The sequence below is a fragment of the Mastomys coucha genome, unplaced genomic scaffold (genome assembly GCF_008632895.1).
Source record: "Mastomys coucha isolate ucsf_1 unplaced genomic scaffold, UCSF_Mcou_1 pScaffold22, whole genome shotgun sequence".
Lineage (NCBI taxonomy): Eukaryota > Metazoa > Chordata > Mammalia > Rodentia > Muridae > Mastomys > Mastomys coucha.
Genome location: NW_022196905.1, coordinates 262852076 through 262874208, shown reverse-complemented (window position 1 = coordinate 262874208; position 22133 = coordinate 262852076). Strand labels below are relative to the sequence as shown.

At 49.0% G+C, this 22133-nt stretch overlaps 1 protein-coding gene across 1 annotated transcript in view; it reads right to left on the bottom strand.

Moving 5' to 3' along the window:
• The window catches only part of Galnt2 (polypeptide N-acetylgalactosaminyltransferase 2), a 118057-nt gene that overhangs the window by 19150 nt on the left and 76774 nt on the right, over positions 1–22133 (bottom strand). Inside the window, exons 4-6 of the mRNA XM_031341767.1 lie at positions 6156–6254; positions 5869–5936; positions 5593–5658 (exon numbers count right to left, since the gene is read on the bottom strand). Of these exons, the coding sequence (XP_031197627.1) occupies positions 5593–5658; positions 5869–5936; positions 6156–6254 (233 nt within the window). The remainder of the gene's footprint in view (positions 1–5592; positions 5659–5868; positions 5937–6155; positions 6255–22133) is intronic.

Genomic DNA, 22133 nt, shown 5'->3' with positions numbered 1-22133 from the left:
GCTCAGGTGGCTGCAGGAGCAGAGGAGCCGAGGGACAGCCACAGCCAGAGGGGCCAGGGCCTCAGATGCTCTCTACTCCAATGGGTGACACAGAGTTTGGGATTTGAGCCTTGCCAAGCAAACAAAGTTTGGAAAACACCTCTGTCTACCTACAGAAATCGCATAAGGATCACAGTTAGAACAAAACTGTTTTGTAAGTAAGGGATCTGCCCAAAATGCACGTGTGCAAACCAAGTGCAGAGAAGTACCTTCATCATGTGTAGGCCCAAGTCTTCAGTGTCTGACTAAGATGTTAAGCCCACCCCTCTGCCCACAAGCTCACGTGTTAAAGCCTCAGTCCCCAGCTGGGGGTGCTGAGACGTATGTGGGCAGTAGGGCTGCCAGTCTTACCAGTGAACAACCCATCCTTTCTCAAACTCGGTGGTACTATGGCAGACGGAGCTGGTGGGAAGTAGGCAGGGCCCAGCTGGAGGACATGGATCAGTAGAAGGGCACACTGCCCAGCCCTGCATCTCCGCTGCTTCCTGTGTGCCCTGAGGTGAGCATCCCTGATCCACTGCGGTCTTCTACTCTTCCGTGTTAGATCTGACCTCAGGCCTAAGTGACAGGACCAAGGCTCACAGCCCTAAGCTATGAGCCAAACGAGCCTCTCCCTATATGCTTCTTTCTCCAGGTATTCTGTCTCAGAGGGGAGGGACACAGCTGGTAACGCACTTCCCTGAATATCAAAGGTTAACACTCCTCTAGAAAAATGAAATGACTCGGACTATCTACAATACATCATTCAGAAAGTCTTGAAGCATCAGAAGGCAGGAGGGGTGGAAGAACCCAAGGGGGAAAAAGTCCTCAACTGAAAGTCACCCTGAGCTGAGTCAGATGTTAGAATTAAGAGATGAAGATTTTAAAATGGTCATGGCTATGGGAAATGATGGTGTTAATGTGTGAACAGGTGAAAAACATCAGCAGAAGAGTCAAACAGATAATCCAAAATCGAAAAGTGAAATTATCTCCAGTGGAAAACTTACTGAGTGATCTTCAAGGCAGAGTGGAGCTGGCAGGAGGACCCAGGAGATTGGGGACAGTCAACAGCAATAGATCACCCAGGGAATTGAAACAAAATATAAGGAGCGAAAGGCTTAAGTGTCTGAGGCAATGGGAAGTGGCTACTCACAGCCAGAGCTGAAGAACTACACCGGAAGGCCCTGAGGACACGATGGCCAACCGTCTCCTGATTCTGTGAGACATCAACTTAAGTATCAAAAGTATTTTGGCAAACCTTAAGCAGGATAAATATATATATAAAAAAAAGAGTGTTAGGAGGATCAAATCTGACTGCAGAGACATGGATAAAGACTCAGGAGAGCTGCTGGTGCTAACAGTCTGTCATGTGCAAGGAAAACAATGCATATTATGACTATGATCTGAAAGAAAAACAGCCAGAGAAATGGCTCAGTAGTTAAAAACACTCTCTGTTCAGAAAATGGGGGTTCAGCTCCCAACACCCATGCCAGGTAGCTTTCAACCATGTGTAATTTTAGCTCTGGGGAATCAGGTGTTCCAGCCTCTGAGGATGGATGGGACACACACACACACACACACACACACACACACACACACACACACACACGCACGAATGCGCAAAGAAAAGGGGAGAAAAGGAAAAAATGGAAGACAGAGAGGTAGACCTTGCCACAGCATTTTAAAGAGCAGAAAAACTCACAGTCAAGTCTCTAGGCCTAGAAAACATACTTTAATAACAAGGGAGAAAGACTCTTCTGATAAAGAGCTGACTGGAGAGTCCTGAAAGGAAGTGTCTGGGCTGGGTTGCAAACACCACTGACAGAGATGGGAAGGTGTGGAAGGGAGCAGAGAACTTGGGCCGAGTCACATAGCCCACCTCTCTACTCTCTTAATTTCTTTAAAAAAATAACTGAGGGCATGAGGACAGATGCCTAACATTGTATTATGTACATTATAGAGTTTACAAGTTAATAGATGAAAGGTGACAGCCATGGCTCAGAGAACAGAATTGAGAAGGGAATAGAGAGGGGAAGGAATAGGAGGGGAGAGGGAGGTAGGGAAGGGGAGGGGAGAGGGAGGCTCTCAGGGCTTGTGACACCAACAGCAAGCTTACTGTCAGGAGCTGAGTCTGTGTTTCCTTACAGTGGCTACAGACGTAGCCCCCCGGGACAACATTCTCCGCTGCTAATTCTGTCATCTGCGCCAGGGTTCACTTGTGGAGCTTGAGATCAGTGTGTGCACACAGCTTGGTCATACATCTGGGCTTCTCTGCTCAGTGGTCACACACACTTCTGGGCTACTCGGGCCATGATCTGGCTTTCTGCAGTCTTACCTCCCAACACATCACAGAGGTGGGCTTGTCTCAAGAGAACAACTTAGCTAAAGTAATTCAGGGCTAACGTGGATGGGCTAACGTGGATGGGCTGTTCTGAGTTCTGGCCAGCTCAACGGATTCAGCAGCTATCCACCACCAGCACGGTCTTTGGTTCTTCCTCCCTCAACCCTCCCTGCTACTCTTGCTGTCTTGCCTTAGTCCCTGTTGGCCTTTCCCCTTAAAGTTGAGATAGGAGAGTGGGGCAAAAAACGAGTTGAAGCCTGTTATCTGGTAGGCTGTTCAGCAATCACACTACAGCTTGAGGGACTGACTTGAGCCTTCGGCAGACCTGTTCAGACGGAGGAAGGCTTCGCTGTCTGTGTGGTGTGAGCTGTTGGCTTAGCCACTGCACTGAGTAGAGAGTCCAGTGAGCCTTCTGTTGCTTACAACCCCTTGCCTCTGCCTTCTTAGGAGACTCTTTTATTTTTTTTCTTAGATCATTCTTCAGCCTCAAATGAGGACCGTCCTGCTCTGTGGAGCCTCATTTCCTTTGCGCCACTCAGTGAGCCTCCTCTGACTGACACTGCAGTACTCTGAGCCCACCATGACTAATGTGCTGCCCTGCAATTTCTAGCAGTCTGCATTGTAGTTTCACATTCGTATTTATTTCCAAAATTAAAATGCAAGCACTGGAGGGGCAGGAATAACAACTGTCACAATTTATCCTTGTATTCTCTAGTGTCTAGCACAGTGCAAACCATATACTGTTTAATACATGATTTTTTATTTGTTGTTTTCTTTCTTTTTTTTTTTTTTTAAAGATCCCGGGGGCTGGAGAGATGGCTTTTGGAGAGCACTCACTGCTCTTCCAGAGAACCAATGTTTGGTTCCCAGAACCCAACCTTGTGTAACTCCAGTTCCTAGAGATCTGATGCCCTTTTCTGGTTTCTATGGGTACCTGCACATGTGACATACCCACACACATAATTTTTAAATATTAAAAAGAAAAAGATTCTTGCTGGGCTGGAGAATTGGCCCAGCAGTTAAAAACACTGGCTGTTTTTCCAGAGAACCTGGGTTTGATTTGCAGCACCCACACAGCGGCTCACAACTGTCTGTAACTCCAGCTCTAGGGAATCTGACACCCTCTTCTGGCCTCTAGAGGCACCAAGCTTGAATGTAGTACACAGTCATACCCACAGGAAAATACACTCATACACATAAAGTGGAAAAGAAAAAAGAGAAAAGAAGAGGAAAAGGAAAAAAAGTAAAAAGAACCTTCCTGCCATGCTTGGAGCCGCAAGTGGGGACCTGGGGTGGGGGGGACACAAACGTCACTCCTGGGACCGCCTCACACAGTGGAGCGTCCAGAGTGTCCTCTCTCTGTAACTGCTGGAAGAGGGTGAGGCCAAACAGCAGCACACACACTGACGCCCTGAGAGGCTTCCAGACCCAGCAGTGGGAAGGCAGTTTTTCCCATAACTTCCCACACAGATGAGATTCACAGATGAGATTGACAGCTGGAGTCTGCAGTGTCGCATCAGCATGAGATGACAGCTCTCTCTCCCAGTTTGGGACAGTTCTCCTTCAGCAAGCTGTCAGAGTTGAGTCTGTGAGTCTATGGCATGCCTGGAACATGGAGTCACTGTATTCCTCAAGCTAGGTTTAACAATTTCTTGAAACCTTTGCAACCAAGCCACTGATGGGACTTCACAGGCCGTGCGTGAATGGAAGACAGAAGCCAATTTTCCAAATGTGTAAATACAAATGAGGCTTGAAAATATGGTCTCACGTACAAACAATTCCAATTAGTTAGGCTCTGACTATCCTTCCTGCATCTACTGGGATAGGGCTCCTGGGTGGCTCTGGTGAAGGGAGACACATATAAACTGTTACTCCCCTGAAGTGGTTTCAGTGGGCTAAGAAAGGCGGGTGGGAACTGGAATCTCTGAGGAAGTGGTATCTGCATAGACGCCGTGCCAACTGACTAGAACTTCACGGAAAGTTTGAACGCTGCAGATCAGAAGTCATTGGCGTCTCTTGTTATTAACTTTTAATTGTATGCGTATGGGCATATTTTGCTTACATGCATGCACCATGTGCCTTCTACCTGAAGAGACGAGGGCAGGATGCTGGATCCCCTGGAACTGGGATTTACAGACAGCTCTGAGCTGCCATGTGGGTACGGGACTTACACCTGGGTCTTCTTGGAGAGTAACCAGTGCTCTTTTATCTGTTGAGCCAGCTCTCAGCCCCACTGGCCTGTCTGCTCAGTACCAAGTTTCATATCTGACCAAGCATCTCCAGCGTATATGACCACCGGATCTTCATCAGATCGCTGCTAACTACCAACCACAATACACAGCATCTGACACCACAGCAGAGGCTCTTCCGCTCTACTGTCACTTGTCTAATTAATGTTCCCAGCAATTTGTTTATGCATGGACTTATGACTTTGTACTCTGTGACTAAGTTCATGGCCCTTCTTCCATCGCAGAAGCCATTTGGAACAATATGACTCTGTGTTTCTAGGCCACAACATTTGTATTTGAGTCAGAATAAAGCCTTCTTTTTAATTCCCTCTGGAGCAAGAGAGTGTATTGCACCAACACAGAGGCTGGCATGTAATGGTTGGTCTTGACTGTCAACCTGACAGGACTTAGAATCACCATGGTGACAGACATGGGGGGGGGGATGTTTGAGAGGAATTTTCTAAGGTTGGGTCACAAGTGGGTGACAGCATCTCATGGGCTGGGGTCTTGGATTGTGTAAGGAGTCGTGAGCTAAGCACCCTCACTCATCTCTGTCTGCTTGCTGTGGGCCCACCGTGACCAGCTGCCTCATGTTCCAGCCACCATGGTAGACTGCATCCTTGGAACTGTGAGCCAAAATAAACACTTCTTTCTTTAGATTGCATTTGTCACACCAACAAGAAACCGCTGCACAAGCACAGAGGCACACGACTTCACAAGGACAGAGAGGCACACGACTTCACAAGGACAGAGAGGCACACAACTTCACAAGGACAGAGAGGCACACTACTTCACAAGGACAGAGAGGCACATGACTTCACAAGGGCAGAGAGACACACTACTTCACAAGGGCAGAGAGGCACATGACTTCACAAGGACAGAGAGGCACACTACTTCACAAGGGCAGAGAGACACACTACTTCACAAGGACAGAGAGGCACACGACTTCACAAGGGCAGAGAGACGCACTACTTCATAAGTGCAGAGCAAGAGGGACTTTCTTACCTTCTCTCCGGTCGTTTCTGAGGACCCGCACCTTCTCGATTTTCCCCAAGAGGGCCCCGTCCTCAGCTAAAGAGAAAAAAGAGGTGGACAATAGTAAACCCTGAGTCTACACAGGGCTCTAGGCTGGAAGGCCACATACTTGGTCACCTATAGAAAGTCCTTCCCCTGGGGTCTCTGGAGGACATCTCCTTCCTGCCCTAGATACCTGCTCCACTCCAGACTTCATCCGGTCACTTGTCCCAGACACCCCAAAACAAGAAGGCTGATGAAACTCACGGTCGTTGCTGTAGTCATCCACCAGGATTATCTCCTTGATGAGGTGAGGTGGACTCCTCTTGAGGACACTGAGGAAAGACAGAGGGACAGAGCCTTGTAAGGGCCGAGCTCTGCTTGGAGTCTCCTTTCTCTTTTGGTTCCCCACCTTGGCTACAGGAGCCAATAGCTTCCCTGTGCTTGGCAGCTGATGTCCGTCTGTAGCCCCAGATGATGCACCTACGATGGAGCTGTCATCAGGTGCCCCCAAACACTTCCCATGAGACGCGGGGAAACATCTGTGGCCTTACCTGACCACCGTCCGCAGCAGGGCTGATCTGGCTTCATTGTGGAATGTGATCACCACGCTGGTGGCTGGCAGGTCCACTCGCCACTGCTTTCGCTGACACCTGAGGAAAAAGAAAGATGGGCCTGTGAACAATGGACACACGCGCGGCAATGACAGATCATCCCTGCTTGACAAGCAGAGCAGGCTGCCAAGACGAAGAGACTGCGGTTAGCCTGCCAGCTGTGGGAGGTTCTGGCATAGATGGGCATATGGAAGCAGACGATACAAGCAGGTTCTGCTTACAGACAAGGGAGTTCTGCAAGCTGTATGAACTGAGAACAGATTTCTAACATGTAAGACGCGTGTTCTAAAGCAGTGAAATCCTCCCACTTTCAGACAGACACTCCTCAGCCGCACACCTGCCTCAGTTCTCAGCATTTTTTTTTTCCTGGGGGACTGACGCCAGCCATTGCTTTTTTTTTTCTCACCTTGTGCTTTGCCTGCAACAGGCAACGCAGTGCTTGGGTGATTGGCTCTCACAGTATCAAAGGACTGCCTGCCGTCCTTCACACTGCCTGCCAGGCCTCCTCCCAGGAACCTGGTGACAGAGGAGCAGGCTGTGTTCATGGAAGCCGGACTGGCAGGTGGGCAGGCAGATCAGGACTATCTCAAGTACAGGGCCATAACAACCTAGGCCTGCAAAGACGGTAAGCTGCACAGGGCCTCTGCGTTGACTGTGGACGCCTTACACTTGAGCCAGTGAAGACCAGCTTTAAAGCCATGCCTCTTCTGATGAGGATGCTCAAGTATAACATGGTCAAGAGACCCAGTAAAGTAGGACCCAGATCAGCAGAACTCATGTGAGGACCCCTCCAAGCCACCGTGGGGATGCTGGCAGGGAGCAGTGTCCCAGAGTTTCTACACAATCCTCCTGGGAGGTCAAAGAACTTGTCAGAGCCTTGGGAAACTGACAGCTATGTCTGAGTGTAGCCAGAGTCCTGAGTAGCCAATGGTGATGCCAGTGTCAACAGACTGAGGAATCCAGCAGAGCAGCGGGGTTGACAAAGTGTCCTGAACAGAGGAGGGAACCCACAAACCCCAAGGGGGTCCAGTCCCTGCCCCTGGGCCCCTCCATGTCCTTGTCATCTCTTCAGGTGGCAGAGCCTTTCATGGTCCCACATACTGAAGACTCAGTGTACCCTGCTCATTGGATCCCCTAATTAGTATTTATCTTGAATGGAAATCAGTGGGAAAGGAGGCAGTTTTTGGAAGAACCCTGGAGCTCAGTCACAGCTCAACAACTCAACTGCTGAGCAATGAGCTGGATGCTGGTGAAGCAGCCACTGGACACCAGCAGAGAGGAGTGGAGAGGGCAAGCACTGAGACGAGTGCTTCCCAGCCAGGACTGACGAGCCGAGCCCAGCCCTGCAGACTGTGAGCACCAGCAAGAAAAGCAGCACAATTATAAAGCAATTAGGCTGCAATTGCAGAAGGGGCGTCGTTGGTTAAATTTAGTCATTATAGTACGGTCTTTTTAATTAATCACAGAAAAAATTGTATAGCAGTTGTTTGTGGGGAGTCAGGGAACGAATTCTACAGTTAGCATCTGATCTCACGGTAGATGGGCCTTCATGGATAAGCCAATTGATAAAAATTAGCAGGAAGGTAGCTTAAAGAAGAATCCATCAAGTTTCAGTTATAAACAAATTACCAAATGAAGTCACTGTCGAGAGGACAATCTGTACTGCTATAAGGGGGAAGGCTCCGTGCTTCGAAGCTCACCACCTTCTGTAGCCAGGTCCCCACTCAGCCCAGGAGTGACTGAGCCAGCAGACCTGGGTTGGGAGATTCCTGGGACTCACAGGGCAGAGTGGGAATGTGAGAAGATGGGTAGCATTTTCCACTCTGGAGTGCTGGATTCCGGGCCCATCCAATCATGCCCTAGTCTCTCATCCTCCCTGTCTCTCTGCAGGAAGCTCATCTTCCAGGAGCTTTTGGAAGTCTCCTGGGGCTCTGGAAGCATTTGCTGGAACAAGCAGGCGGATGCTTCACACCATTTTATTAAAACTCCTCTGCATATTCATAAGGCTCAGGCTTCGGGTCTAGGCAATCATGAGCTTCAGCAGGATCCCATTCTTAAAGGAGGAGGAGTAAACGAGTACAAGCTGAAGGATCTCACACCCCATGGGTGGAGTGACTGTGTGCACAGATCCAGATAAGCCTCACACTCAACCCAGATGGGCCCCCGGGGGGCTGGGGAGCCACTTTATAAAGAGAAGCAATTAATTTTGCACTTAAAGAGTCTTGCTTGGCCCTGTCAGCCAGTCTTTGCTGCTCTAGAGGCAGTGGGAACCAGGGTGGCAGCTGCTACAGGCCAGTCAACTGTGGAAGCTTCCTCCCAGCCAAGCAGGACTGAGTTCTGACAGCAAGAGAACGCAGCAGCTGGATTCTCTTCTCCCAGACACACGCCGAAGCCCACTCTGGGCCCTGGTTCACTTGAGGGTCCAAAGATTTGATATTGACATTGTCATTCTAGAAGCTTCCTGCCCATTAAAATGGCAACTTGACAAGCCTGACACATAAACACACACACACACACACACACACACACACACACACAAAAACACACAAGCAACACCAAAGAGACTCAGCAAGTTGTATTTATACACATGTGTGTGTGCACGTGTGAATGTGTATAACAATAATGAGAAAGAGGACAGTGGAGGGGCTAGGGAAAACTATGTAAATACAATGTACATATATGAAAATTAAAGTCAAATTAAAAGATTTTGAAAACCCTTAGTTTAGCTAAGGAGTTCCAGAAGGATCCTGCCTCTCTGGGATGTACCTTGCACTTCACAAACACAAAGGCTTTTCATCTTCTTGGTTTTACTTTTTCTGATAGTCAGCTAGCAAAGCTCCAGCTGACTCCCAGGGACGATGGATGCTACAGACATATACTGATCCTAAAAGCTGTTGGGTCATTTGTAGAGATTAATACACGTCACCGTGGCCAGTCTTTGACACGGTGTGGCCTTACTGGTCCTGGCATTATCCATGAGCATCACAGGGGTGAAGCTGAGGATACACAGGAAGAAACTGGCCAGAACATGTCACACGCCCAAAGGGAGGATCAAGTCCTAGCAACAATAAGGTCAGAAGAGTGATGAGGGTCCCTGGGTTTCTTCTCACCTCATGTGACACTGTGGTGGTTTGAATAGGAACACTCCCCCATAGACTCATGTTTGAATATGCTTGGTGGAGGGAGTGGCACTATTAGGAGGTGTAGCCTTGTTGGAGGGTGTGTGTCCCTGTTGGGGTGGGCTTTGAGGCCCTCCTCCTAGCTGCCTGGAAGACAGGAGTCTTCTCCTGTTTGCCTTCAGAACAAGATGCAGAACTCTTGGTTTCTTCTCCAGCACCATGCCTGCCCGGATGCTGCCATGTTTCTGCCTTGATGATAATGGACTGAACCTCTGAGCCAGCTCCAAATAAATGTCCTTATAAGAGCTGCCTTGGTCACGGTGTCTCTTTTCAACAATGGAAACCCTAATTAAGACTGGCGTCAGGACATTAATGTAGCTTACTGGTTCATGTAGCAACAGTGACAAGCAGGAGGGCCTTCACTCTGTGGTCACAGCTTTATAGCAGCTCACAGGCAACCACCCTTTCAGGCCCCTTCCCAACCCCCACTGTCAGGGCTAGAACCACTACCCCAGATTTGGTGCTCTGTTACTCCTAGGTATGCTTTTAACTAATCACACACAGAAAAGGCATACATACATCCTAAACAACATGGTATCAACCTCTGTGGACTCAGCTGACAGAGAGGAAGCACAGAGTGGCTGCTCGCCTGGCACATAGCCTTGCTACACAACCCTGCTGTGTTCAGGTCACACTGTGGAGGTTCCCACCTAGGAGCAGACACCCCGCCCCTGCCTACTCTCCGTCAAGGAGTAAGGAGCACCGGTAACCATATGTACTGAGTCGTTCCACACTCTTCACCCTTTGCTGGGATTCACTCCCAGCTCTCATCTCACCCTGTTGCAAGCCTAAGGTCACATGACCTCTTAATTCTCACCTCCATGCCTAGCTCGTGCCTTCTATTTCTTGAGTGTTTTGGTTATATTTTCCTAGAAAAACCGTTCTGTTTACGTTTCTTTTCGTAGACGTGTACCCACAATTGTCTTATCATCTTAGCTGCTTTGGGTGTCTCACGCACACACAACCTACCTGAGTTTTCTGGTTTTGTTAAAGATAGTTGGGGGCATATCTGAAGAGCCGCACACAGTCCTCTGTGTTTTCTCTGGTTTGCTCACTTTGACTCCCTCCCCCACTTCCCTGTCGTTCTGCTACCTTGAGTTGGAATAGACCAGGCTATCCCATCTAAGGAACAAAATTGACTTGAATGAAGTTAGTGCTTGCCTGGAGGTGTGGGAAGTCCTACTCTGCCAAGAGGAACTGAGAACGGGGAGCGGCCCCCTGGCTCTGGGAGGCCAGTGGGATGTGTCCCCCTCTGTCCTGAGCTGAGGTGGGAAGATAAAGAGGCTGGGAGCCCCATGGCTACTCTGACTTCTGCCTTTGCCACTCACCCAACGTGTGACTCCCCACAGCGTGCTAACAGTCACAATTCTCCAAAGTCTGAAGAACTTCAGGTAGATCCTTCTGCTCCAGCTGGAGCAAGGCAATGAACGCAGTGAGGACTGTTGTCATCGAACACTGGGACGCAGGCTGTGAGCAGAGGCAGTGGCTCCCCGGAAGCCTGAACCCCTCCCTCCCCCCATCTGTTCTGCTCTGCTTCTCACCCACAGTTTCGCTCAGCTGGGGGAAGACAGGTCTATCATCTCAATGGCTGCCATGGCAATGGATACAATGTTTCCAAAGTGTCTGGAACAGCTATCCAACCTGTTGTGTGGCCGGAGTGCTTGCCAAGCCAGAGATGGAAACACGTTCCCCACTCTGGAGTTGGCATCCAGGGTGGGCAGCTGCTGGAAGGCTACCGCCAGCTGACCACCACAAAGCCTGATCAGGCCAGGGGGTACCAGGCTCACACACGCAGAGCTGAGTCACGTGCACGTGCCTGGCTCTTCTGAACACTGATTGTAACCTGTAACCTGAACAAGCAGGCCAGGCAAAGAGCCCCAGGCTGTGCTGAAGCAGCTAGCTACCCTTAGATTCGTTTTTAAAAACTGTCTTTTAAGTTTTCATATACATATGTATTTGTGTTATGCCTGTTTCCCACACACCTCTTCCTCCCTTCCCAAGAGCCTCCTCTGTTTCAACCTAGGCAGTTTGATTTCTATCTTCATGTCATAAATACATACATGATTTTATGTAGCTATATAGTCTAGGATCCGAAAATGAGAGAAAGTGGGTGATGTCTGTCATTTTGAGATTGGCTTATTCACCTAATGTGATTGCATCAATTTTCTTACAAATGGCATGATGGCTCCTTCTTTACAGCTGAAAACAAGCCCTGTTTCCTTGCCTTTCCCCATGCCGGTGGCACCTGGCCTGCCTCTGTAACGTGGCTGCTGTGACTAGCGCTGCAGTAAACATCAATGTGCAAGTATTTGTCTGTGTGATCTTGACTTGAATGTCCTCTAGGTAAATCCCTGGGAGTGGTGCGGCTCCGTTGTCAGAAGATCCAGTTTTGTGGTTTTTTGAGAGATCTCCACACTGTGTGGGGAGATGCTATTCACGGCAGCATACTGCAGAAGCAGAGTTCCTGCCTCTGACCACAGCCAACGGCACACATGGCAGACCCAGATGCAGTCAGATACGAAGCATGGGCTTGCTGGAAAAGCCCCACCCCATCCCTACCTGGGCTAGATGCATGTCTCAAGCTCTGCCCAGCAAACCAGCACAGGCAGCTCCACATTTCAAGGTGGTTGCTATAGAATCTTCTAGAACCCTAGGTGAACAATTGATAACTTCTGAGTTAGAAATGGAGGCAGATGTCAAAAAAAAACAGTTAAAAGAACCAAACTAACTGTTATATAATGCTTGCTTAACCAAAATGCTCTTTAGTGGCCCTCCCAACAGCAGGTCCCAGCTGGCTCCTAGCCAGTACTGATATCTACCCAGAATGTCCTGGGTCTTCTAACACCAGAGAGCTGAACCCTAAAATACTTAATGACCTTTGCAGGCTGCTCTGAAATTAAGCTCCTTAAGGTCTGGCTGCCAGGGTCTGATGAGCCCTATTCACCCTGGGTTTGTTTGTTTCATGTCATCATTATTAACCTAAAACAGCTTTCTCACGCCTTACAGTCCTGGCACCACATACCAAAAACATAAGAGGAGCCAAGTTCAAAACCACAGCACTCATCACTCCACGGCACAAGACACAGCCTGCCTCACTGGCTGCCCGGCCTTCGAAAGCTCCGTGTCCTTTGGGAGACTGAGGGTTCAGCACAAAAGCACACACGGGGCCAGTAGCCGGGCCCAGCACACTTGAGGTTGGACAGCCGGGGAGGTGGTGCCAGCTCACAGAGGAAGTCTGAACCTGCAGAGCTTTACTGGGTGCGTTCTGCAAGCTGAGTCATTGCGTGAGGCGGTGGAATTCTTTCATCAGGACCATCACCTACTCTCCACCGCTTTCCGTTTTCCAAACGTTAGATTTTAATGGCAAACTTTGAGAAAATAACCGCCTTAGACAGCACTGTGAACACTTCCTTAATCTCCCTAAGAACACCTCACCAGCAGTGTGCACTTGCTCTCTGAGTTGGAGCCATTTCTGAGAGTCAAAGCAAGAACTGTCTTTTAAACTCATTCCTCCTGATGACAGGGCTCTCCTAGGAGTTCAGCTACTGAACAGCCAACAGGACCCACAATGCACTCCTTCCCTTGCTTGACCAGATGTCTGCCTTGGTCCCCAGCTGCAGATGCCCTCCAAATCCAGCTTCCACATGAGGGATGGTCCAGTTCTGCCTCACACAGAGCCATCCACGCCTCCGTTTGCCCCACTCCTCTGGCATCCATGTGGCTAAGCTCCAGGGCAACCTTCCCAGGAACTATCTGGGTGAGTGGCTTACTTTCCCTCCTATGCTTATCTCTTCCAGGCCAAATGCCAAAGCCTCATAGCTCTGGTGGCTATTCTCCCTATATGGAGCTGATTGATGGGCAAGATCCTGAGTTCTGCCCAGCAGGTGGTCTGGGAACTGCCTGACCACAGATGCCTTCAATGTTCTGTGCTTGACAAACAGATCAGCTGGCAACTGCAGGCTGTGCTGGATCCTCTGTTTTCAGAGATAAGGACAGACAGGTATTTAATCCCTGGGTATGCGGAGGTGGCTGTGAAGCAGAGGGCTGCCACCATCCATGCTGTGGACAGGACACCATCACTACCCCGTCTCTGCAGGCAGCACCCATGAGCTGCTCAGCTCTCCACACTTACCACCAAGCTTGGCAAGTGGAGTTCAATTCCTGGGACCCATACAGTGGAAGAACCAAGTTGTCCTCTGACTTCTGCACCCATACAGACAAATAAAATTGAAAAGATGTAATAAAATTAAAAAAAAATTAAAAGTGTAACAAGTTAGGGGACAGAACAGGAGGAAGCATAAAACTGCCTCACACCAGTGCACCTTTAGACCTATGTGTGCAACACTGTGCAAATGAACATCTTAACTATGTGTATGTCAGTGTGTATGCAGTGCCTCAGAGGCTAGGAGAGGGCATCGGATCCCCCAAAGCTTTGTGAGCCGCGGATGTGGGTGCTGGGAATGAAACCTGTGTCCTCTCAAGAGACATGTAAGATCTCTCCATCCTCCACATTAAAAACCTCTGGAAAGATGACTATATGGTGCTGGAGAAATGGCTCAGTGATACAGGGCATCAGCTGCTCTCCCAGATGACCGGGGATAAATTCCCAGTGCCCACATGATGGCTCACAATCCAGTGGCACTGTTCTCACAGTGGTATACAGACACACATGCAGGCATAACACTCATACACATAAGGTTTAAAAAAAACCACAAAAATTAAGATGACTGTAATAATCTATCTAACCCCCAGATCTCAAGCAGAACAAAAAGAGGGTGGGACAGAGACAAGCATATGTGCTCCTCATTAAAAATGGGCAGTTTTATTCTTACTATTAAACTAGTACTTGTCTAATTACTACTCTTGCTAAAAATGGCAACTAATTGAGTTATAAGTAGAAAACAAACTCTGTCAACCAACTGGAGGGACAAAATAAAGCAAGGAGCAGCCAGTAAACAAAACTGTGTCTATGTCAAAGGCAGTGACACACTGGAAAGATCCAAGATCCACGTGTCTACAGGAAGGAGGGGGAGCCTGGGAGCATGGAGTCCTGCCCCGTCTCCCCCACGGCTGCCTTGTAAACCAGTGCAGGCTCTCATCGGGGGCCAAGCAGCAGCTTCCAGAACCATGAGCCAGATGAACTTTCACCTTCAGAACTGATTCAGTCTCAGGTACTCTGAACCAGTAAAACACACCTAAACATACCAGGAGACTAAATGGCAGGGCCAGAGGGGCTCGCTGCTGGCTCCACCACTGACAAGGCCCAGGCAGAAGAATGGCGAACTTAAGGTCAGGCTGGGCTACAGGATGGGAAATCTAGTGGGCTCTGTTTCAAAATTAAAAGTGAAAGTAGGGGCTGGGGATGTGGCTCAGCGGGAAAGTGCTGGCCTAGCTGAGCAAACCGCCCGACACCAAGTACAGTGTAAAAAACAAAAACAAGGAACATTAAGCAGCCTGCCCACGTATGAAGGCCGAATCGTGTGGCAAAGTGAAGACATTACACAACGGGTAAATTTACGTTCCTTCCCATATGCTGGATTATGGCACTACAGTCGGTTGCACAGATGTTCTTAGAAATAAGCAGAAGCCTTTGATGATGTAGACGAAGGTGTGCAGACGTCAGGAGGTTCAAAGTCTCCCGTGCAACCAATCAGGCTGCTGCAGCAGGCCTGCTCTGCACTGATACAGTTCTGGGTACTTTAAAAACATGTTAAACACAACGAGACAACATGTGAATAAGAAGATGGAGGCTGGGAGCATGGCTCCGTCAGTAAATCACTTCCACGTGAGCATGAGAATCTGAGTTCACTTTCCAGAACATAAGGAAAAGCCAGGCAAAGGTGGCCTGAGCACTGCAGGACAGAGAGTAGAGACAGGCAGGTCTACGTAGCTCACTAGCCAGCTAGCCTAAGCAAATCCACGCACTGCAGGTGAAGTGAGAGACCCTCTCTTGACAATAAAGTAGAGAATAATAAAGGAAGAGACCCTGTCTCTGGCCAGTCTAAGTTGAACACAGGTACATATGCACGTGTGCTTGAGCACACGCACACACGCACATGACAAACATACACATACATGCACAAACATACACATGTCCACACACACATACACACACAAAGTGAAGACATGAAGACATGGCCCTGAAGGCAGGTGTGTTCATGCTGCCCCCACTTGCTTAGCTTAAGCAGATCTCTCTGATTCTAAGTTCCCTCATCGATAGCCCACAGGAACAATAATGAATGCACCTATTTTCTAAGGCTGCTGTGGGAGCCAAGTGGGAAGAAATCTGTGTCATGTTCTTAGAAACATCTGCAGCAAACTCCCTAGCTACAGAGAGCCAGTGACAATGATGCCAAGGCCACAGGTACTGGGCAAGAAAATAACATCATGCAGCTGTAACATGTGGCTTCTGAATGATAAGGGATGGGGGAAAGAAAACCAATGACTTAAGTTTAAACTAATAGGAAGAAAAAAATTCACACAATTGTGAAAGCTGTTCCCTAAGCACGTACCGGGTTAAAAAAGGAAAGTCAGAGCAGAATTCCAGACAAGTGGGAAACAACAATATTTTTGGCTATTTTTGGCTTAAAAATAACTGAAATGATAACACTACACTTCATAAGACAAGAACGCAAGAGACTTGGGCACCCTGCAGCCTGAGCTTTTGGTGCTCATGGGGTGGGTAGTGGAAGGAGCCTAGGAGCCTGGCAGACTTCGAAGCACTGGTGTTACGGAACTTTCCAGAAAGAAGAGAACAGACATGTATTCACCCCAAGTATGGCGTCGATGGAAGATCAGTGGAGAGCCAGAGAGTTTGGGGGTAAGCGACAGGAACTTCCTGCAAGTGATACAACTGAAGAGGTCTCCACCTTCTTCAAACTGTTAGCTGTTCATACATCTTGGCAGGCTCCCCATAGAGAATATTAAAAGCCTGATCTTGTGAGAGTAAACACAGTGACTGTGATTTCAAGGTGACAACGGCCATGTGAGGACCCGAGAGCAGTTCTGCAGAGGAACACAAAGAAGTCTGTACAGAACCCAGTGGATGAGCAGGGCTTCCCCTTCCACCCTGGGCGAATCTGAGACAAATAGGAGCTCTGTTCACAAGGATGAGAGATGGGAGGAAAGAAGATCCAGGTCTCAACATGGTGGAGACCTCAGCGCAGGCAGGTAGGCAGGCAGGCACAACACTGTCTTCTGGGAAGACAGACTCTTCCGGCATCTTCAGGGAACACAAAAGGTCACCACAGGCCAACATCATGGGTGATCTCTTAGAGGTTGTCAATGGATTAGCATGATGAAAGTGGCCACAGGTGTGGCTGTGTTCACAGAAGAAGAGATGGCACGCCTTCTCCCTCTGGTCATTTCAGTCATGCAACTGGAGGAGGAAGCAGGCCAGGGTGCTGGCCCCTCAAAGTCTGACTTAGAAACCTGACTCCAAACTAGGCAGCAGCCTCCACCAGCCTAGAGTGTAGGCCAGACACCGAATAAACGTTGGGACTTTGTCAGAACCAAGCAACACACTACTCTTTCAAGATGTATCTTCTTTCAAATCAGCGAGCAAAAGGCATGACTCAAAAACATTTATCCAACATGGTCAGCATGAACACAAGAAAGGGAGTCCTAGGCCACCCCAGAGAGCTGCATGCGTGAGCATAAACTGGGAGGCAAAAAGCCACACAGAATGGAAGCTGCAGACACAAAAAGACCCCAGGAATGGCTTCCTGTGTGAGGCCCAGAGGCAGATGGGTGCTGGGTTCCCCTGGCAGTGAGCAGCAGCAGGACAAGGGGACAAGTCAGGAGGGACGGCCTTCAGAGACTGTGAGTGCTTCTTAGCTTTCTGATGTGATTTCTTTTTTGCTTTTTAAAAAATACAACAGATGTACCTACTTAAAAAAAAAATATACTCTCAAAATAATAATTTAAAAAGCAGTCTAAGAAACCAGGAATGTTTAAAGAAAGGAGGACAATGGGGGGTTTGCAATGCAAGGCTGTTCCCCACAAGATGTGACAGATCCACCTCGTATCTGCCTGAGAGACGTCCAGCAGTGGCGGCTGCCAGCATGCTTGTCCCCAATATTATCATTGCCATCATCTTACCCTGATTCCTGTGGACTGGTACTGCTAAAGCCAAGCACGAGACAGGAAGTAAACTCCCAGGTGAGCGCATAGAGCTTCTGCCGGAGGGTACCACTGTGTGCCAGCCTCCAGAGAGCCAGCAGCCCAGTCACAGAAACAGCCATTAGCAGGTAGCTAGCAAGGTAGACCTCAAGGGAACCTCCAAACCACACCTTTCCCAGTGGCCACGGCCCCCTTAGAGGAGATGCTAGCTGCTCTGCATAGATCAGGGAGATCCTTTGTCACTGAGCCTCCTCTTCTCAGCACCTAGTGAGGACCCAGTTTCCCCAACTACAGCTACACATCAGAAAGAAAAAGCCATGGGTGAACAACTCTTCACATTTGGTAGCAAATTTTGATCCAATCCCAATGTTTGAGAAGGGCCTAGAGTGCTGGAAGAAACCCTGCATGCGGAAGCAGTGGGAGGCCCGTGTGTCTGCAGCGCCCTGTCAGACACACACCATGTTCCCTCTGCTACCCATGCCAGACACACCAGCCCTGAGAGGAAGGAGCAGGCACACGGGCAAGCCCAGGCACCACAGCCGTTGGCATACATTATTCCACAGGAAGCTTGACCCCTCCACCTTCTGCTTCCCTCCCCTGGAGCACACAGCACCCAAGGCGCTGTCCTGGGAGCAGAAACCAGCTCCTCTCCAGACAATAAACCCACAGGCCCTCACCTGTGATCCTCTGGAACAGAAAGGCACATTTCTACCCTGGCAAGCATTGGCGTTCTGTGACCGTAGCAAAAATGGGCCTAAATAGAAAGGGCAAGCCAATGTCCTCACAACATGCCTCTGGAACTCACTTCCCTATACAAATGCATAGGCATGCACACATTCATGCAAACAGTATACATGTGTATGCACATACATTCTGGCCACATCAGCTTCCTGTGGTTGATTGGCTGGATATCATTAAAGTAAATTGCTATTGTTGTAGAAGTCTGAAGTTTTAATTGTTTAGATTGAAGTGGGAGTTCTGAGCAACCATGGGGTCCATCACCAAGGTCTAGTATCTCCAGAACACATGGTTTGTAACAGAGAACAGACAGGATCATTCATTAATCAATATCCTTGACTGTTGACTAGCAAGAGATGCCGTAACACGTGACCAAGCATGGAGTGTAGGCCAAATGACCCAGAAAGGTCTGCCACCTTCCTACACTATACGAAACTTTTCCATTTCAAAGACAAATGAGCAGGGTCTGGCACTATGTATTTGTAAGCCCCGATACTCAGGAAGCTGAGGCAGAAGGATTCCAAGTTTAAGGCCTGCCTGGGCTATAGAGTGAGTTCAAAAATCAGTTGAGGTAAGTTGGTGAGGCCCTGTCTCAAAATAAAAAATAAGAAGAGGTCTGGAGATGTAGCCTAGTAGAAGTAGCCTGGGCACTCGCCTCGCACGTATGAGCCCCTAGGTTCAATTCCAGCATGGCAAACAAAGATGCACACACCCAGGGGCTCCTCAGCAGTGGTGAAGTGAGGCTTTCAAATGGGCAGCTACGGAGGACAGCCTGGATTGACCTGATTTATCCGGCCAGCTCACTGAGTCTGTTTTCCCTGCTCTGATTCTCTCAGTAGTAGGCAGGTCATGGTTTCAAAGGTATTCTCTCAAACTGTTTTTCTGCTGATCTGCTGCAAAAAGAGCCACAAAGCAATGAAGTGACACAGCATACCCAGAGTCAGTCCTGGAGGTCAGCATGGCGTGCCACATGAATCAAGAACAAAGCTTCCCAGAGCACAGCCTGGTCTACTCAAGCAGATTCACACAAGCCGCTGGCCACAGGACAGCAATGACCAACATCAGCACAGAAGCCAGGGGTTCACAAGCCTTTCCGTATTTCCACAGATGTCCCAGCTTACTGACAGCCGAGGGACAGTCACGCTTATACTGTGACTGCCCTGCAGATAAAAGCCCAGGGTCAGAGATCGTCTCCACCGTGGTCTGAGAGTAACAAGTGACAGAACTACTAAGAGAGTCATGCTGTCCTTCCCCATGTCCATGAGGCTTCTGCTCAGGGTGAAATGCAGGACCTGTGATTTTCCAGCTAAATTAGAATTCTAAATGAAACACTCAGGTGTTCCTCTGCATTCAGAGACAATAAACTTCTTTGCTATTCATGGAAAGCAGAGAGGCAGGGCTGAGATACATAAACTGCCTTGGAGAAACTGCGGGCAGCCAGATGCACAGAGAGAGTGGGACTAGCCCTCCTGCTGCCCTCCCCTTACTACCAAGGCAATGGCCTTGTGGATAGGAGGCTAGGACCTAAGTCAGGACTTGCTGATGACAATGGGACCGAGATTAGGGTGGCAATCCTAGGAACTACTTCCTAGAAGAATAAAGACCTGGAATTCAGACCGCTCCCACCCAGCAGAAACCCAGCCTGGGGTTCAGTTCTGCATGGCACGAAGTGATCTACCTGTGTTATCTGCAAAGCATATCTTCCCTTAGAAGATGGAAATGCCTGGGAGAGCCTTCAAATATCTCTGTACCTATTCACTACCAGAATAAGGCAATTCTATATGTTCTCTGTCTACAGAAGGATTTCAGGCAGACTTAATACATGCAGGAGTCACTGAGCAGGAAGCAGGCTACATGGAGACAGAGGAATGAACAATAAGAACGTAAGAGGGCAGAAGGCCACTGGGGATACCCAACAAGAATGTGATGTGGGATCTGGAGGGAGAGGAGGGGCTCGCAAGGGTGGCAGAGGGAGTTATAGGCACTCAGATCCTTCAAACCCCAAACAGGCTCAAATCACAGAAGGCAATGTCCACACATTTTTACAAATTACTGAAAAGCAAACATGGAGAAGTATCTTAAAGTGCAACTGTAAGCGCAGACAAACTGCCCCATAAAGAACGAGTCACAGTTATCTTCACCAGGAACAGTGGGAGACACAGCGACTGAGAGCAAAGAAAAATGCAGAAGCAATGGCCATCCAAGAGGTCTGCACTCTCAGCTGGGGCTAGGGAGCGCCTCAGGACAGGGAAACACACCAATAGGATCTACTGCCCTGAGCTGGTGCCAAGAGGAGCCACTGTGAACGCTTACGGAACACAGAGGGACAAGAGGCCCAGGCTGGATGGGGAGGTACAGGAATGAGGGTGGGAAGAAAGCTTGAATATGAAGGGTATTTGCTGAAATTACACTCTGTGTGTGTGTGTGTGTGTGTGGTGTGTGTGTGTAAAGAAAGATGGGGTGGCAAGGTGTTCTGTTCAAAATGTAACAAACATTCGCTCAGCTTGGACTCTGCTAGTTTATCATAGCTAAAACTTTAGCTGGTAAGAGAAACACGCAGAGCGAGGCCAGGAGAAGAGGGTAAAGCAAGCAGGACTCTGCACACCTTGAGATACTGGCCTTAAACTTGGTTTTCCAGAGCACACATCAAACACACAAGGACTAAATGTCCTCCCATAAGACAGGGCTTGTCAGAACAGATGGAGGCCCTGAAGTGAACTAGAGGCTCCTTCAGACACGTCACATAGAAGGCTCCAGAATGTGTACAGGAAGCAAAGCCATGGTGGAGAGACTTCATGTGACATCCCCACCAGAGAGATAACACCCGCCAACAAAAGTATGTTAGGCCAGCAGTATACACTTATAAGACACTGAAGACCAAGGGACCTCTGATTCCTCAGCCACTCCAGTACTGCACTGCCCTCACTCAGGTCTTACCCCTCACAGTGGAAAGTCATAGGTCTCACAGGCCTCAGTCTGTGCTGGCGGGAGGGCTCCTGTGACAGCCCCACCCCTCTTGGCATCAACAGTGTTTACTCGACAGAGCAACAACAGTAGAGTCAGGGCTATGATCAGCCACAGTTCCAGTTCCGGCCAGGCCCTCTCAGAACATGGCCAATGCTTATGACCCAGGGACAGCAAGCACAACACACAGCATGCCAACACCCAATCAACCTACAACATCCTGCTGGAAGCTAGTGACACCCTCAGGAGTGTGTTGTCCTCAAGTGTGAGCTCTGTTTACAGACAGACCTTCTGAAGGGTTTATGTCAGACCCCTCAGGACACCAGAGCTGAGCAATCACGCTGTACAAACTGAGCAAAGATGAGACATTCTAGATTGGAAGCCTGCTGGACAGACAGGTTTGTAACGAGGGCAGACCCTCCTCGGATGCTCCTCTGGGAGACTCAGCAGGACACCATAATCTCAGGACCATCTTTTAGTTTGAGATGCAAGCACATTTCAGAGTCCCAACATTTGAAATTCAAGATAAAGAGAAACAGAGGAACCCTGAGCCGACTTGGTGCTGGAAGGCTGAGGGATCTGTGTCCTCGCCTAACACATCTCAGTCTCGTGGGATTTAGTGGAACAAACAAAGGTAATGGTTGGCCAGTGGGAAGAAATCCCCAACAATGTGTTTCCATGTGGGCTTGCTGGTGTCCCAACAGAAGAAATATTAAATTAGCTTGAGCTCCTGGCAGAGAAGAGAAGCTCCCAAACCTCCAGCTCTGCTCGGAAGCTGCACGCTGTCCCCACAGAAGCACTTCAAAGTGGCCTCACAAGCTAAGAGACCTGCCTGGCTCATATCTCATTGCTGAGGGATGCCAGGACGGCTCATAGATCCACAGATAGTGCGATCTCTGAGCCATTCGGGGCCTGC